At 37.2% G+C, this 16,239-nt stretch overlaps 1 protein-coding gene across 6 annotated transcripts in view; it reads right to left on the bottom strand.

Annotated features, from left to right (window-relative positions):
• The window catches only part of LOC100746249 (carcinoembryonic antigen-related cell adhesion molecule 5), a 100,483-nt gene that overhangs the window by 43,489 nt on the left and 40,755 nt on the right, over positions 1–16,239 (bottom strand). For 5 of the 6 annotated variants that reach the window (XM_024364430.2, XM_024364429.2, XM_003486061.4 and 2 more), the window contains exon 3: positions 6,114–6,152. The exons of the other annotated variant lie outside the window; for it this stretch is intronic. In XM_024364430.2, coding sequence (XP_024220198.1) covers positions 6,114–6,152 — 39 coding nt within the window. The remainder of the gene's footprint in view (positions 1–6,113; positions 6,153–16,239) is intronic. 6 annotated transcript variants of the gene reach the window in all.

The following is a 16,239-nucleotide window of genomic DNA, read 5'->3' as shown; positions in this document are numbered from 1 at the left end:
GTCGCCGCTGCCGCCGCCGCCGCCACCCTCGGTTTAACCTCCCCCTGACCTCTCTGTACCGGATGACTCACCCATCCAACCATCGCAACGACGTATAACTTGACAAAGTGGAAGGAGTAGAAAGCATGTTTACAGCGAAAGACCTGCAAGTTTAGAATCCAAGTTTACAATCACAAACACGTTGATCTACCTTCTCTTTCCTCGGTGTGAGAGAAAGGAAAGACATTGTGCGTACACTTTTGTTTCTCATGCGACCGATTCTTTTGCTTATTTTATTCCGTATGTTCGTAGATTTTACCAATAATTAAAATACTAGTCGAAATATTCTCACACGGCAATCGTCCATTCCAAATGGAACACTCGTCGAACTGTTGCCTGCTTTCTAGGTTAAATTCCCGTCTACCCAAATTATTTGATTTAGGGTGAAACATGAATCTCGAGGTGGCACATGAATCCCGGAAGTGGGTTTCATGCGGTTCCTCCGTACTAAATGCCTAGTTGATCCGGTTTTGCGTGCTTTATGGAGTGCAGGACCGTGCATCACTGGACGAAGGGACGAACGTGAGGCGCCATATTTCCAACGGATGTAGAACGATCGTGACTTCGTATCGCAAATGAAATCACGTACTCCGGCCGTTTAACACGGAAACGTATTCTACGTAAACGATTCCGTCTGCCTACGAATAAGCGACGAGATACGATCTAACCCCTACACCAAAGGGTATTTCTATGAATGTATGCATGTAAATTCAATAACGTGTGCGTACGCGTAGTCGAACCATAGACAGAGGAATGATCGCAAACTTGTACGGCACATACTCGCTGCATATGCATTTTCAATTCAATTTATTAACTAAACGCGCGATGACGCGTACATACGCGAACAGAATGAAGGACTATACGAAATACGCCTAACGACAAACTATGCGCCGAAAGGCAAGACGAATCGCGTTTGCCGTTCATCAATTCTATCACGTGTTGTCGTAAAAACGAATAGAACTGATGTTGTTTCGATGTAGGAAACACTGTTTCGAGGCGCCAGAAGCTACTACAGGCTTCGCCGTGATTTCTAACGATACTCTGTTTTATAGACATATTTTCAAATGCAACTATTGTTACGATCCTTGCCATGTCCACACTCTGTTGCTGTCGATTTCAATTATCGTTGTGCCGGTTGCTTATTGGCAAATAACTTAACTGGGAATTTGATGAAAACAGAGATTCTATTCTAATCGAATCTACCCGTTTTTCCTGCTTTGGGTGTTGTTGCCTGCTATCTACAGAATGCTTAAGGGCCCCTGGCATACAAAACGGTGAGCGAATAAGTGGATTAAGCCACTGATTGTTAGTAAAAAGGGCCCGAAGATAAAATTCCTTGTTGTCACTCGGGTGGTTGTTAGATCTCGTAGATGAACGATACTCTAAAAAGTTGACACCGAAATTTATTCTAAATCGCCGCCCCATCGTCCCTTAGGTGTGGTGCAGCGAAGAGTTAGCGGTATAACCGAATTTACTAACTGGACTTAGGGGTACAAACGAATGCTTGGATACGTTTGGCAGCTACAACTCGAGCCGGCGCTAGTTGCAATAATTCTGTTGTAACTGATATAGAGCGATCGTGTTGTTTAGTTACGTAATACGTTGGAATAGTATCTGATGTTGTAACAGTTTGTAATATTTAATTTTATATACATGTACATATCTATCTAGAGTTACATATAGTATAGTAAGATATCGATTTATTGTAATTCAGTTATAATGTAATCAAATTCGTTCGAATTCCTGTAATTTTGAATATACGGATAGCCAAGTATTTCAGTCTGTTTATCAAAGTAATTTTCATAATAATAATAAAAATATGACGATGAATTTCCAAGTTACAAGTAATAATAACAAACTCCGGTGAAACTTCTGTTAATCAAATTTCACCAATTAATCCTTCCGTTTCTCTCTCGACGTATCATAAGAACTGATGGTTGTATTACACGCGGTTATCACGCACGATTACACGGACGCATTAAAAATCACACCAACTGAAATATGTAAGTGTAGGTCGATACCCGCTCAGCTATATATACGTATGTATTACATCTAACGATCGCATACATATACGTAAGATTCTAGAGATTGACATCCATCGGACGAATAAATCGAAAAAAGTAAGTCGTATATCGTTGATTCGATCTTACATTCTGACAAAATAATTGTTTTCAATTTTTATACAGAAGCACTGCCATCGCGGTTTAAAATTTTAATATTCCTCGGCTGTGTTTCGCATGGCAGATAGATTTGTACGGTACAAATACGGTGGAGAATGTTACAACGTACTCCGTCGTCGGACAGACAGATATCGTCAGACTAAAATCAATTGTAATCAGGACCAACGTATAAATCAAATCGTTCACGAAGGGGTAGAAAGCACTGTATAGCAGGTCGCTTCCTCTTGAATGATTTGTTACCAGTACACGCTTTAGGAAGCTCGGCATAGTGTCTTCCTCGCTTTTGTCCCCACCTCCTTCCGCAACTGTCACCGCTCTCCAAAGCCCATTACCTCACGAGGAGAGCCAGAAGGAAGGCTGGCTGCCGTATCTAGATACGACGCGAGGGAAACTTCTTTCGTATCCTTTCAACTTTCGGCCACGAGGAAACAATATCCATTGCGTACGTGCACCGTGATATGAAACGATACCGTTGCGACGGATATTGGTTGCTACCGCTTGAAAGCATCCAGCAACTTACCTTTTCATAGCACCTGTCAATCGTAATTTTCGGATTTTATTTTCATTACTCTAAACAGTCTAAAGAGTCTTAGGAAAACTGTACCGTGTCTTGATACTGCTCGTCGATATACGATATGTATAACGAACATGTACTTTTTTCTGTTACGATTATACACGTCATTTTTCACACTCATATTTAAATGAAGAAGTTGTACGAATTGGACTATTCTAACGTTAGTTGCGTGACAAATTTCTAGGAATACGAGTACAATCATACGATACAAGTATATTAAACGCGTTATATAGTAAGTCAATACGTCTTTAGTCGATGTCTTAATTTGTCCTCGGGTAATTTCCTATTTGTTACATTTATAAATCGGGTAGTACGTAGGACATCTTGGATATGGCACGTTTCCGTAATTCGCTGATTCAGTAGTTTCTATCGAAAAAGTTCGAACGATACGATACGATACGATACAACAGCAAGAAATTTTGTTAGCTCCGTATATCAGCACAGGCACATCGCAGATAGGGTTTCCTAGTGTTTCGTGCGAACCCAGACCCAAACTCGGGACACAGGTGTTGTCTCGTTGAAATTTCATCTCTCTCTTAGGAACGAATAAATCTAGCTCGACCTGTCTGCTCTCTCTCTCTCTCTCTCTCTCTCTCTCTCTCTCTCTCGCTATCCCTACTCAAGCACTCTTAACGTTTGCAAAAATAACCACTTTTTTACATATATAAATCGTAGAAATTACATTCATCTACAGGTTCGGTCAAGACTCGGTTTCTTTCCTTATTCTCTCCGAATACTCGAATTGTCTTCAATCGTTCACTCCCTTTTACGACAGAAACGTACTTTGCTTTACGACTCGGGCTCATATTTTCATAATCACTTGCAGGAAAATTCTTTCCTTCTTTCAGAGGGAAGTTCTTGATCGATAATTTCGCTTTACAAGAATTAGAATATACGTTAGTTGGTATCCAAAATTCAGTCTATTCGAAGAGCAACTAAAGACTAGTTGTGGCTGAAATTAGCCATGCAGGAGCTAATAAACGCGAACAATCGTGAAACCGCGATTACCGACTGCATCTCTTGCAGAGTACGAAATTCAATGAGCTCGGATATATGTAATATAGATAATTATGTACCGCGGTCCGATGCCTCCGCTACACGGGGCGAGAGGGTGAGAGAGAGTGAGGAGGAGACAGGACAGCGAGATCTAATACATATATTCACAGTGATACATACTGTTCCTTCGAAGGTTACTCTGTTCGAACGTTTTCTTGAAACGATATCTCGTTTGCTTTCTAGTCGCGGAGAAATTTTACGCCCGAGCGGTCATCTTGGAAGAACGACGCGGCGGTCAGGAACGTGAGAAGCCTCGTCGAGTGCACATCGACGGACGTTGCGTCGCGTTGCGTCGCGTTGCGTCGCGTCGCGTTGCATCGCGTTGCGTCGCGTCGCGTCGATGATACCGACAATGGTTGTTGAGAATATCGCGAATGTTTACCGCCCCGCAACGAGCAACGAGATTTGACACTCGAGGCGTCAGTCGAGCGACAATCTTGTCGTCGTCATCGTTGCTGCCATCCTTCTCAAGAATCGCTTCGTAAAGCAATTTTTTACGAATATCCCTTTCAAGAATACGCATATATACGTATATTTATTTATTTAATTTGCCTCGTCGCCTCGTCGCCTAGAAAATAATAAATAAATTTGATTTACGATTTACATAGCATCCGACGTAACACGCATACAATCGTTCGTCGTCCGTCTCTTTTATCCTTCCGTGTCGTTGTCAAGAAATGTCGGTAATTATTTAAATGTTCCTTATTTAAATGTTATTTATTTAAATGTTTTCCTCCACGCTGATTTCAATGATTTTTGAGTACGTTATAAAACTCGACATCGTTCGTTTCGAACAATGTTTCTCCTCTCGCGTAAACGTCGACGGTGAACTCTGCCTATATCGTCGACATATCGTGCGTCCGTAACAACGTATGCGTTAGTATTGGTTGTCGGCCGCCATACGGCCAGTACTGACGCGTGATTATAGGCAAAATTTACTAAGAGAGTAGGATATTTTCTTGCGAGGAAGATATTGTTCCAAATGTTGAAGTTTTACGACATATTCAAAAATCATCGAAATCGAACTTGAGGATAAACTTCTAAATAATTAGCGAAATATTAATGACAGTAGATGAGTAGTAGATTAATGACGACATTGAAATATAATTGTGAAACCTAGTTTCTGATTTTTAGTAAAAGTAAAGTAGAAAAAAGATTCATATAAATACATGTCAGATATGATGTTGGTTTCAAACTACAGCTTGCTTCGTGTTGCAATATAAAGATCGTACAGGTTATAGTTCCTTGGATTTCAGGCTCGGCTCCACCCGATTACGAACAAAATTGCTTAAAAGTTGGTGCATAATCCAACAGTACAACCCAGTTGGTACATAATCTATTCGAGCCGGGATAAATTCCATGATAAGTTGTATGGTGAAACGATAAGTCGTATCGTTTGTCACCTACCTTCGGAAAAATTTCTTGCTATCGTGCTTATCATCGATGTAATGTATAAATAAGACTAGTAATGTAAATTGATAGGATAAGACGCGTTTTGTGTGATTAAAGTAATCGATTTCTGTAAATATATCATACGCTATTATTAAACGATATAAGCGTCGCTCGTAATGGTTAATTTGGCTGAACCGGTGTACAAACATTTTCACGAAATGTGCGTGTATAACGTACGAAAACATCCTACTAAAAGAAGATGTGATAATTTGTAATATTTTTATGTGGTGAAATATTCAACGTATAGAAGAAAAGAGAGTGTTATACATAATTTTCAGATATCGTCAAGTTTCGAATTACAGTTTGTACTTTGTACTGATACGCCTACGTTGAGTATAAAGTAATAAAATTGTTGTAACATGTATATAAAAGAAGAAAATTTCATACGAGAATTACATATCCGTCGATTATTCCCATCGATTTTACACGGATCATTTCGTGAGAACATTTCGTATGTTAACAACATGGCATTAATCGAATCGCATACATAGATACGGAAAAGAAGTTGGCATGGTTAAATGATGATGAAAACGCTAAAGGGAGAGATGACAAGAGATAAACGGGAAGGAGATAGCCGATAGATAGACAGAAAAATACACACAAAGCAGGAAATGAAAATGTACGGTCGTTATACGCATATACATATGCTATATGTTTAGATATTCCGATACATAAAGATATAAATATAGCTATAGTTATGGATAATATGAATGGAAACATAGAAATGTGGTTGAAATTACGGCAGACTTGAGAAGAAAATATCTACAGACTATGTATGTAATTGTAATTGCAAACCAAACAAACCAACCAACCTCCACGGTAAGGCCTAGCAGAAAATGTTCGCGGGCCTCCTGTAACAAAAATATATATAAATCATAAGAAATTATCTGAGCACGGAAGGAAATAACGTATTTGTCTCTGATAATTGATATTTACTATAGTCTATTAGGATCTAATATTCGTATTACTAATAAAGGACGTATTACTAACAAGACGACGATAGACATTTATAAAGAGAGGGGAAAGGAGATCAAGATAAATCGATTTACTAGTTGAACGTCAAACTTGCAGAATGATGAGCAAGCAATGAACTATGTACTTTGTCAATTAAATTACGATCACTTGGAAATATAATATAACGAAAGCGGAAAATTGAAATGATTTGGTATTAATTGAATGAATGATCATAGTAATAATAACAATAATATTGTAATAATAGTAATAATGATGATAATCATAGGTATATATAGTATTAAAATTATTATAGTATGTAAATTATGTTAACTCGAAATGAAATTCAACGAGAACGAAAAGGTAGTCATATTGTCGTTTGACATCACCATAGGCACCACGCGCAATATATCAGCTTATATGATCATGCTTGGAAAGTGGGTACGGTTGAATCTGGTAATGGGTACCGGGCGTGAAATAAAGTTTGCATCGCAAACTCGACGTTCGCAGTGATTAACCGACGCCAGAAACGGAAAACGGCTGAATTTAAAAAAAACCAAGTCGTTCAATTTTCCTGCAAACGAAAGTGAAATAAGATCGATATTTAGTTTAGCGTGTAATAACATGGTTATCGACGTGGTTCCGAGTGCTTCCGTTTCAAATTTTTAAATACTCTCATATAATTTTGAATTTTAACAAAAAGGCGTTCTAAAATTTGTTTTCAATTTAAAGTTTATTTCAGTATTTCCCCTCGTATTATCTCTCCTGTGTCTCACTTCTTTCGTCAGAAGCAAATTTACGAACAGTTAAAATTTTTCGATCCAAGTAAATTAAAGGTTAACCGATTTGTACGTATTTCCATTTTATTGCGAGTTATGAGATATTCACAATGAAAATAAAAAACAAAAAGGGAATCACCAAAGTAAAAAGAAAGTGTGTACCATAACAAAGATCCTTTATCTTATACAGTATACACGTGTATATACACACATCCATACGTATACTCGTACAGGTTATTAGTATGCGGGTGTCCCAGTTTTAAGTGATCAAACTGTGGCGGTATGTTGTACGAGTGGAAAGTGTGGTAGGAAAAAGTGTTATTATATAAACACAGGTCTGTGTCATCGTACACTTTCCGTCGTTGTCTCGTAAAACAAAATAAGCATGAAATTCGCAGAGTGATAAACTCAATCTGCCTACAATGTCAAGCTAGTGTATTTCAAAGGGAGGAAACTTTGAAATGGGAACGTAAAGATGTAAACGCCGAATGCATACTAATTCGCCCGCTCGTCGATCTCGTCGTAACGGCATACTCCATGTAAACATCTACGACATTGTTACACTATTTTGCGATGCGTATCAACAACGAATTCCGCTCTATCGTCCTTAATTTTCATATTTCTTCTACAACTTTTTTACAAAACGTTTTTAGATTAACGTTTATATTCGTTGTACCTCGTTTCTCCTCGTTTCTATCCGTATAACATGCTGCTGTGGTTTGATCATTTAAAACCGCGACACCCTGCATAATATACAACGCGTATTACGTATACGCGTAAAATATCTGATAAAATATCTGATAAACTGTTATTGAGTAAGTGAGCGTGGAAATCGTGGAAATTCTTAAGAAGATTGGAACTTTGAAATTATTAATAACAAAGCCAGTGGTGATAGAGTGAATAAAATTTTACATGCGAATCTTACGAGCGATGAGCCGATTAATTGTTTTACGCGATGCCTGGAGGTTACGCGTAAGCGTATATTCCCAATTAATTACTCGATAACATTCATTCTTATTTATTATTTATTATATTATATGTTATATTAGTTATTTCTTTATTATTCCGCTCTTGTTATTACTTATCAATGAATTCTTCATTTTATTATCATTTCGAGCTATTGCCTCGTGTTTGATCGATTTGTAAGATGCGTAAACGGGAGAATGGACAAGAAAGAAGTTATAGTTGTGTGTGTTGTATGAAGAATCACAAGTACGAAAAGATGATGAATGGGAGAAATGTCTGATTAAGAGTCGTTTGCAATATGTGGCGAGTTGCAATATAGCGTCAATGTCAACGTTAACGAAATTGCAGCATGTGAAACACACCCTCTCTCTCTCTCTCTCTCTCTCTTTCTCTCTCTCTCTCTCTCTCTCTCTCTCTCTCTCTCTCTCTCTCTCTCTCTCTCTCTCTCTCTCTCTCTCTCTCTCTCTCTCTCTCTCTCTCTCTCTCTCTCTCTCTCTCTCTCTCTCTCTCTCTCTCTCTCTCTCTCTCTCTCTCTCTCTCTCTCTCTCTCTCTCTCTCTCTCTCTCTCTCTCTCTCTCTCTCTCTCTCTCTCTCTCTCTCTCTCTCTCTCTCTCTCTCTCTCTCTCTCTCTCTCTCTCTCTCTCTCTCTCTCTCTCTCTCTCTCTCTCTCTCTCTCTCTCTCTCTCTCTCTCTCTCTCTCTCTCTCTCTCTCTCTCTCTCTCTCTCTCTCTCTCTCTCTCTCTCTCTCTCTCTCTCTCTCTCTCTCTCTGTGTGTGTAGGGTGCAATGTGCACCTACGTGGCAAGTTATCTAAGACAAAGACGATGATGCTGGTCGGAGGTTCCATAACACTTGAAAACAGGTGGCGTTCTCTCCTATCATTGTCGCAACTGATACAGGCAGCGGTCGATTGCCATATACGAGAAGAAGGAACGAAGGTGGCAAACCGACCTGAATTGCTTTACACGGTCGAGTTATTAATTTTCTCGCTAGAATACGTACATATAGGATACGTATACATATACTTACGCGTGCACATATATGTATATTTATTCGTCAAATCTTTAAGTGCATCTTCACTTTAAAGTAAAACTATCGCGAGTTGCTCCCGATAGTATTTCTCGTGAATGAACATTGCGTTGAGAGTGACGCAGTGTCCACTGGCGAGAAATACTCGAGTGGACGCGTATCTTTCAAACTATTAAAATCTCTTTCAACAACAAATATATATCTCTTTATTCTTGATATCGTGTGTATCCCCTATTTTCTGGACAAATTTTATCACGAAAAGTATAATTTTTAGCAATATAAATATGATAAGATGATAAGTAGGCAACACGTATCAAGTCTGCGAAACATAGTAAAATCGATGCTTCTACTCTGTTACTGGTACGTAAACTTGGTAGTAATGTTATGCCAATAACACGTTTGATCAGTTTCTGTCGTATCGTACACGATATTTATTCTAAAAAAGAAGTTGGTTAATAAAAATGTATGTGTATGAAATAAGTGGTACACGTAATTAACAACAGGCGTTGGCATATGGCAGGCGTAATATTTAATAATAATATAATAAATACTATGCTCGTGAGATTAGTTGCTAGAAAAACAAGCCGCAAGCATCGAACCTTCAAAGTACGAACAACAACGGAATATTTGAATCGCGAAACAAATTCCAGAATTGAATATGGAAAATCATTCGTCAGAGTTAGTTGCCACGGTTGTGTCAACGTCAGAAAACTTGTGGATAAACGAGATTTAGAGACCAAAGAGGTCTGAAGATGATATCGCTTAAAAACAGCGAAGCAGTTACATACGTAGTATCGTAGGAAGAAATCTCGAACGTAATCGTACATGTCAATGCTTAAATAACCAAGCTTTCTTCCTATACGCTTACCTTCCGCGGCATTTCTAACGAAATGCTAAAATACCTAACCGCTAAAGCGTCATATTTACCAGACACACGTGTATATAAAAAATAATACAAAATTTGTTCTCTTCTCTTTTCTTCTCTCTATGCCGTTACGACTTGGTTCGAAGTATTTATTTCTTCAGAAATGCACGATCAATCAATAATGTCAATACCATAACGGGGTACTCCACTTTCCTAGAAAGTTCGATAATTTAAACCGTTTACCGGTACCCTATACTTGCTTTGAGCTTTGATTAATGATACGTCAATGAGCGCGTCACTTTATACATACGTCACATATTTCTGCTATGACATAATTCCATTCTAATTGACGTTTATCGAGTTTTCTTCGATACATACGATAACAGCGATAGGCTCCAAGTAATTATTCTATATATTCCTCCTTTTTCCCTTTTTGTCCCTTTTTCTTCTTTTCTTTTCTTTTCTTTTCTTTTCTTTTCTTTTCTTTTGTTTTCTTTTGTTTTCTTTTGTTTTCTTTTCTTTTCTTTTCTTCTTCTTTGGGGTCGCCATTTTCTTTCTATGTAATTTATAATAGCAGTGGATACTAATATAATAAAACAAATAATTATGCGACTCGTTATGTGACATCTGCAATACGTTGCAAGTTTTATCAAGTATGAATAGAAATATTTGTCGAACAAGCTTTCGAGTCCTTTCGTACTGCAATAGTTCGGTGATGCACGTCGAGTGTATTCTCAAGCTAGGAAATAGTGGGATGGGAAAAAGTTAGTAATCTCGAGGAACACCACTGTATGTCGTCGCATTTCATTCCAACGTTTATGAAGAGCAGGCCTTTTTCTTCCATTCTCGTGCGAACGTACTCTCTCCGTCGTTATCATTCCGAAGCACCGCAACCAGTTGGCCCTAATCCCAACTCGTACCATCGACTATCATTTTATTTCGATTCGTTCTACTCTTGACTCGAGCGTCGAGTGGTAAAGTTTTTCGATTTAGCGAGAGCGCAGAAACACAGAGGGGTTGCTTCGTGTACACGCAACCAAGGTTTCAGGCACACGGAGAAAGAGATATAAGTAAAAGTAGCACGAACATACTGCAGTATGTATATACCGTGTACATGTATGTATACCGTTGCAGATTTTAGGCGCCTGGTGTGAGAGACACGGGACGCTTAAGTAGCTAGAATTTCAGTCTTGTATTCTCAGACGTACTATTCGCGAGTATAAATATTTACCTTATCAATTTTACAAGTTCCGTTTAATCGTAATGTTTCATTTCCGAGCGTCATTTTCGTATAAACCATTAATTAGACATACCTCTGCAAAACACCATATTACATTGTATATTATATTCGGCTAAAATAATTTTCACTCTAATCGATGCATTTTTCTCACAATCGGTTGATCAATTTCACTATCGCAGACTGAAATTTGATACAATGAGATCCGTAATGGGGATTTCCATAAATAACAAGGATGATCTACTATTTGAAGCGTTTGTATGCATTTTATGTTTGTTTTATATATTTTACATTTTCGACGCACAATGTCTTACATTGTCGTGCAACAGGTTTCGTTTGCATTTGCTCACCATCGCAGGCTATTTCTTTGTTAATTCCATTCTGATCGACTCGATTACAGGTGGTAATATCCTTTTCTCCTGATCGTAACTCCAAATTATATAATATCATAAGACAAACTTAAACCATCGATTATCATATAACATCCACTTTTCGATTGTTCTTATACATCCTTTCGAAATAATGCGAGACGACTATCTCTGTTGCTTTATGATTTGGTAAGTCGCTCAGAGTCTGTTCACTTTCTTTACCTTGTCTGTTCGAAAGAAAGTGGCCGATTAGTGGTGGAACGAATTAGTTTCGTTCGAAGGCGTTTTTCAAGTCAGAACATTGGGCGTATTGCTGGCGGCTAGTCTTTCGAACGTGTGTATTCATCGTCCTCAACAGTCGCAAATAAGATTGTAAACGCATATGCAAAGAGTTGGTTAACTCTTGCGTAACGGTTTACTCGCTCCAGCATCGGAGCCTATTATCGTTAGAAGCCTCACATCCGTATTGCCCACCTCTTTCCCCCCTAAACTCAATATGCAACGGTGTACAACAGAAGCATACCCAGTCAAATTTTCCTATCTGGGATCGAACTTATCAGTCATGGTGTCAAACGAACTAGCACTCGGATCTGCCGCATTAGAATTATGATATTTGATAAAGGAATCGTATTAAATGCAATCAGAATCTGTAGGGATGTGTGTGTGTGTGTGTGTGTGTGTGTGTGTGTGTGTAAGAACGTACACAGGCTAGAAACGATTGCAGTGACCAACCTGATTCTCGGCTCTTGCAAAGAGATAACGAAAACGCTCGAGGATGCTGTAAATTAAACCGTTTTCCCTTGCTGCGTGTTGGACCGTGGATTAGCGGGCCCAAACGGTTTTGCGTTGCGACTGCGATGCCTAATTTTGTGTACTGGATAAAACGCGGCGGTTTGAATGGAAGTGCGTTTGTATAAATTGAAGATTATATTCCCCTGAGTTTCGTTTACGCGTATGCCAAGATAATCGTTTGTTACTTCTCAGGACATTCCACAAAATCATTCGTTCGTTAGAAGCGTTCCGTGGGCAATAAAATGTTATTGATTCAAAAATCCTTCGACACTTGATACACAATCATTTGTATATTGGCCTATCACCTAACCCCAATCACGATACAACGAGACAAACTATAACAATAACTATAAATAATGAAATCGATTATAAAAAAAACTAACTTTATTTTAGAATTGTGTCGTTTGTTCTGATCGCTTGCTCGAACTCGACTGACTCCTTGGCTTGTGGACAAATGAGAGAATGCCACTGGCTCAATGCGTATGTGCTCCGAGACTGCTACCATAGTTGCAGATTATACATATTTCTTCGAAGAACTTTCATATATCATATTATACAAGCTTTATTAATCAATGTGAATAAGTAAAATATATTTGGAAAGTAAGAATAGTAAGAACCGTACAATTGAACGAGCCTGTACTCTATGCAATTAATAGGAATATTTCTTTTTATTTCAAATTTTTCTCATAAATTTGGGAATATGTTTTCTATTATACTAAAACGTTATCCTTATTTCGCAAATATTTCTATATATCGTATATCTGACATATTTCTCACATCATGGCTCTTTATCTTTAGCTCGCATACACATTAAAACTTCTGGCATAGCTCAGACGGTTTCTTTCGTAGTAGCGACATACTCTTATTCCACCTATATACATACATGCATACATACACACACACACATATATACACGTACGCATACATACCTACATACATATATATATATATATATATATATATATATATATATATATATATATATATATATATATATATATATATATATATATATATATATATATATATATATATATATATATATATATATATATATATATATATATATATATATATATATATATATATATATATATATATATATATATATATATATATATATATATATATATATATATATATATATATATATATATATATATATATATATATATATATATATATATATATATATATATATATATATATATATATATATATATATATATATATATATATATATATATATATATATATATATATATATATATATATATATATATATATATATATATATATATATATATATATATATATATATATATATATATATATATATATATATATATATATATATATATATATATATATATATATATATATATATATATATATATATATATCGGATAGCCGGAGGGTGCTAAGATCTTGGTCGTTGTCCTCGACCTCGTTTCCCGGATGTCATGAGTCTCGACGGAGTGCGACGTTGTCGACGTCGTTGCCCACAGTATCACCCCCTTTGGTAATCTTTTCCTTTTCCTCGCTGTTCATTTATACTTTCCTTTTCCACTCTACGCATTCCTTTACCCGTATATCCACAGACTTTTTTTCTTCTACATTTATTCCCCTTCTTTTCTCAAATTTTAGCTTTTCCTCTTTTGTGTATATATGTATGTACATATATCTATGTTTTCGTAGGTTGTTCTATCCTCTCGCAATTCTTTTACGATTCTTGGATTCTCCTCTGTTCTAGTTCTTTCGTTCCTTTATTTTATAACCTAGTTCTGCTTTTACTTTTTCTATATGTATATGTACGTATTTTTCCCTCGACATCGTACCAATTCCCGCTTGCTCCCTGTCGCACATCCCCCCCTCTCTCTCTCTCTCTCTCTGTTTCTCTCTGTCTCTCTCTCCTTCCATCTGTCTCCATCGAATAATTAAGGCCATTGGCCGCGAGGTCGACGAGCAAACCGCTTCGACGTCATCACCCTCCTCCTTTTCTACCCCTTTTATTCTTCTCTTCCATAGCTGGGGGTGAGATTAATCTTAATTTTCGTCGAGCCATAATCTTTAATTAAATCGCCATTGATCCGCAACTGCCAGACCCCACCTATCGGGCAGCCTTACCGAAACAGAGTGAAAAAAATGAAATAAACGATAAAAAGAGAAGGAATAAAGGTGGAAGTTTGTGGCTGAATACAAAGAGATATCAATTTCACGATTAAAAGCACAAGGTCTAATTATCAATTTACGATCTAAATAATTAACGGTGTTGAAAGAATCCTCGTGAAATCTTGATCGTTCGAAAATCATTGCTCCGGATACACGTATACCTGTAAATCGTCCCTGCCTTGATCGTTTCTTCATCGTCTCGAATGAAATTGACCGACGAAGAAAAAAGAGCAGCTCCGCGTTTATGGATAAACGTGCGAACCCTTGTAAATATACTTCGATAACTGGTTTAGCGCTTTTGATGAAAACCCGAGAAAACAATCCTTCTTTAACGAACTACAGCGTTTATCACCATTCTGAGCGATAGCAAAAGGAAAGGATATTTTAAATTAGATAATTTAGATAATTTATGGATAATTTACTACACAATTATGATTATGATTATTTTATAATTATAATGCAATGATTATAGAGGCGGAAACTTGTCATTACATTATTTGCGTAATGGAATTATTATCACTGAAAAATAAACTGAATGACATTGTGCCTTGTGTTAATATGTTAGTTATATTTTAATGTTTTGGTTTTGGGATAAATATGAATAGCGAAATAAACAGGATAGGTACTAATATCTGGCATTCTATCCTGTATAGGGCAGTGCTAGTATATACATACCTATGATATGCGAGCGGAAACATATGTATATAGTGAAACAAGTACCGTTTGAAAATTACAAGTGATCGTGCTAATATGTACCTCTGTGCTTGTTCCTTCCATATTTTTATGTCACGGAAGTAAAGTTAAGAAGTAAATTTAGTCTGTTTGCTACTTTCATAAGCAGATATTATTACAAAGGTTGTGAAATCGTCGAAATCGGCGTAAAAAAGTCGGTTCCAAAAAATATTCGCCGATTAAATAATAAAAATGTTTATTGCGCTAATAAAGAACGGAGAAGCGGTATTTTATAGTAAATATTAGCTATTGACTAGCGTAACAATAAAAATATCTATTTAATAATTGATCTGTGGGAAAAAGTAACAATTTGCAGAGAACTCGATATAGGGAGGATGTAAAAGATTATGTTTATAACAGAGATACAACATCTTTTGACAAACTGTGAATTTCGTTACAAAGAAATTAGTTATGGAAGGAAATTTCTTAAGGTACCTCTTTATTATATATATAATATAATTATATATATAAATATATATATGTCGGAGATAAGAGGACACCGATGCCTTCCCTCCGAAACCTCGGGTAAATCCATAGAAACATTGTAATTAAAATCTACAGTTGTAATTAAACGATTTGCCGTCACTCTACCCAATTGTATTTGTTTGAAACTTGTGACAATGAGCTTGGGCTCAAGGCGACGATTAGTCACCGAACGTGGCCGCGGTCAACGGGACGAACTCTCCATCTAACAAAGACATTGAGTAACACTATAGCTCTCCTTAAAAGAAAGATTTGTAGCGGCACGTGGCAGTAAACATTCCAACGGTCTCTGTCCCGTATCTCGCCACACGCAGATCCTATTCTCCAGGCAGGATGTTTACCAGATGTCAACGCGTCTCCGCAGTACGTGATCGGCTAGCCCGAGGACCGTTATAAACACTAATATCTAGTTACCTAAAATCCTTCAACAGATACACAGTCGTTGTCCCAGTTACAGGAAGACAGGAGAGACCTATTTTCCACGAACGACGTCTCCCACTAGCAACCTTCCCTCAAGAGCGGCTAGCATCCTTTTCTAACTCCCGATATGGTGACTGGCCAATTA

This window comes from Bombus impatiens, unplaced genomic scaffold (genome assembly GCF_000188095.3).
Source record: "Bombus impatiens unplaced genomic scaffold, BIMP_2.2 scf_0096, whole genome shotgun sequence".
NCBI classification, from domain to species: Eukaryota; Metazoa; Arthropoda; class Insecta; order Hymenoptera; family Apidae; genus Bombus; species Bombus impatiens.
Note: the sequence above shows the minus strand (reverse complement) of the source record. Positions and strands in the feature narration are given on the sequence as shown.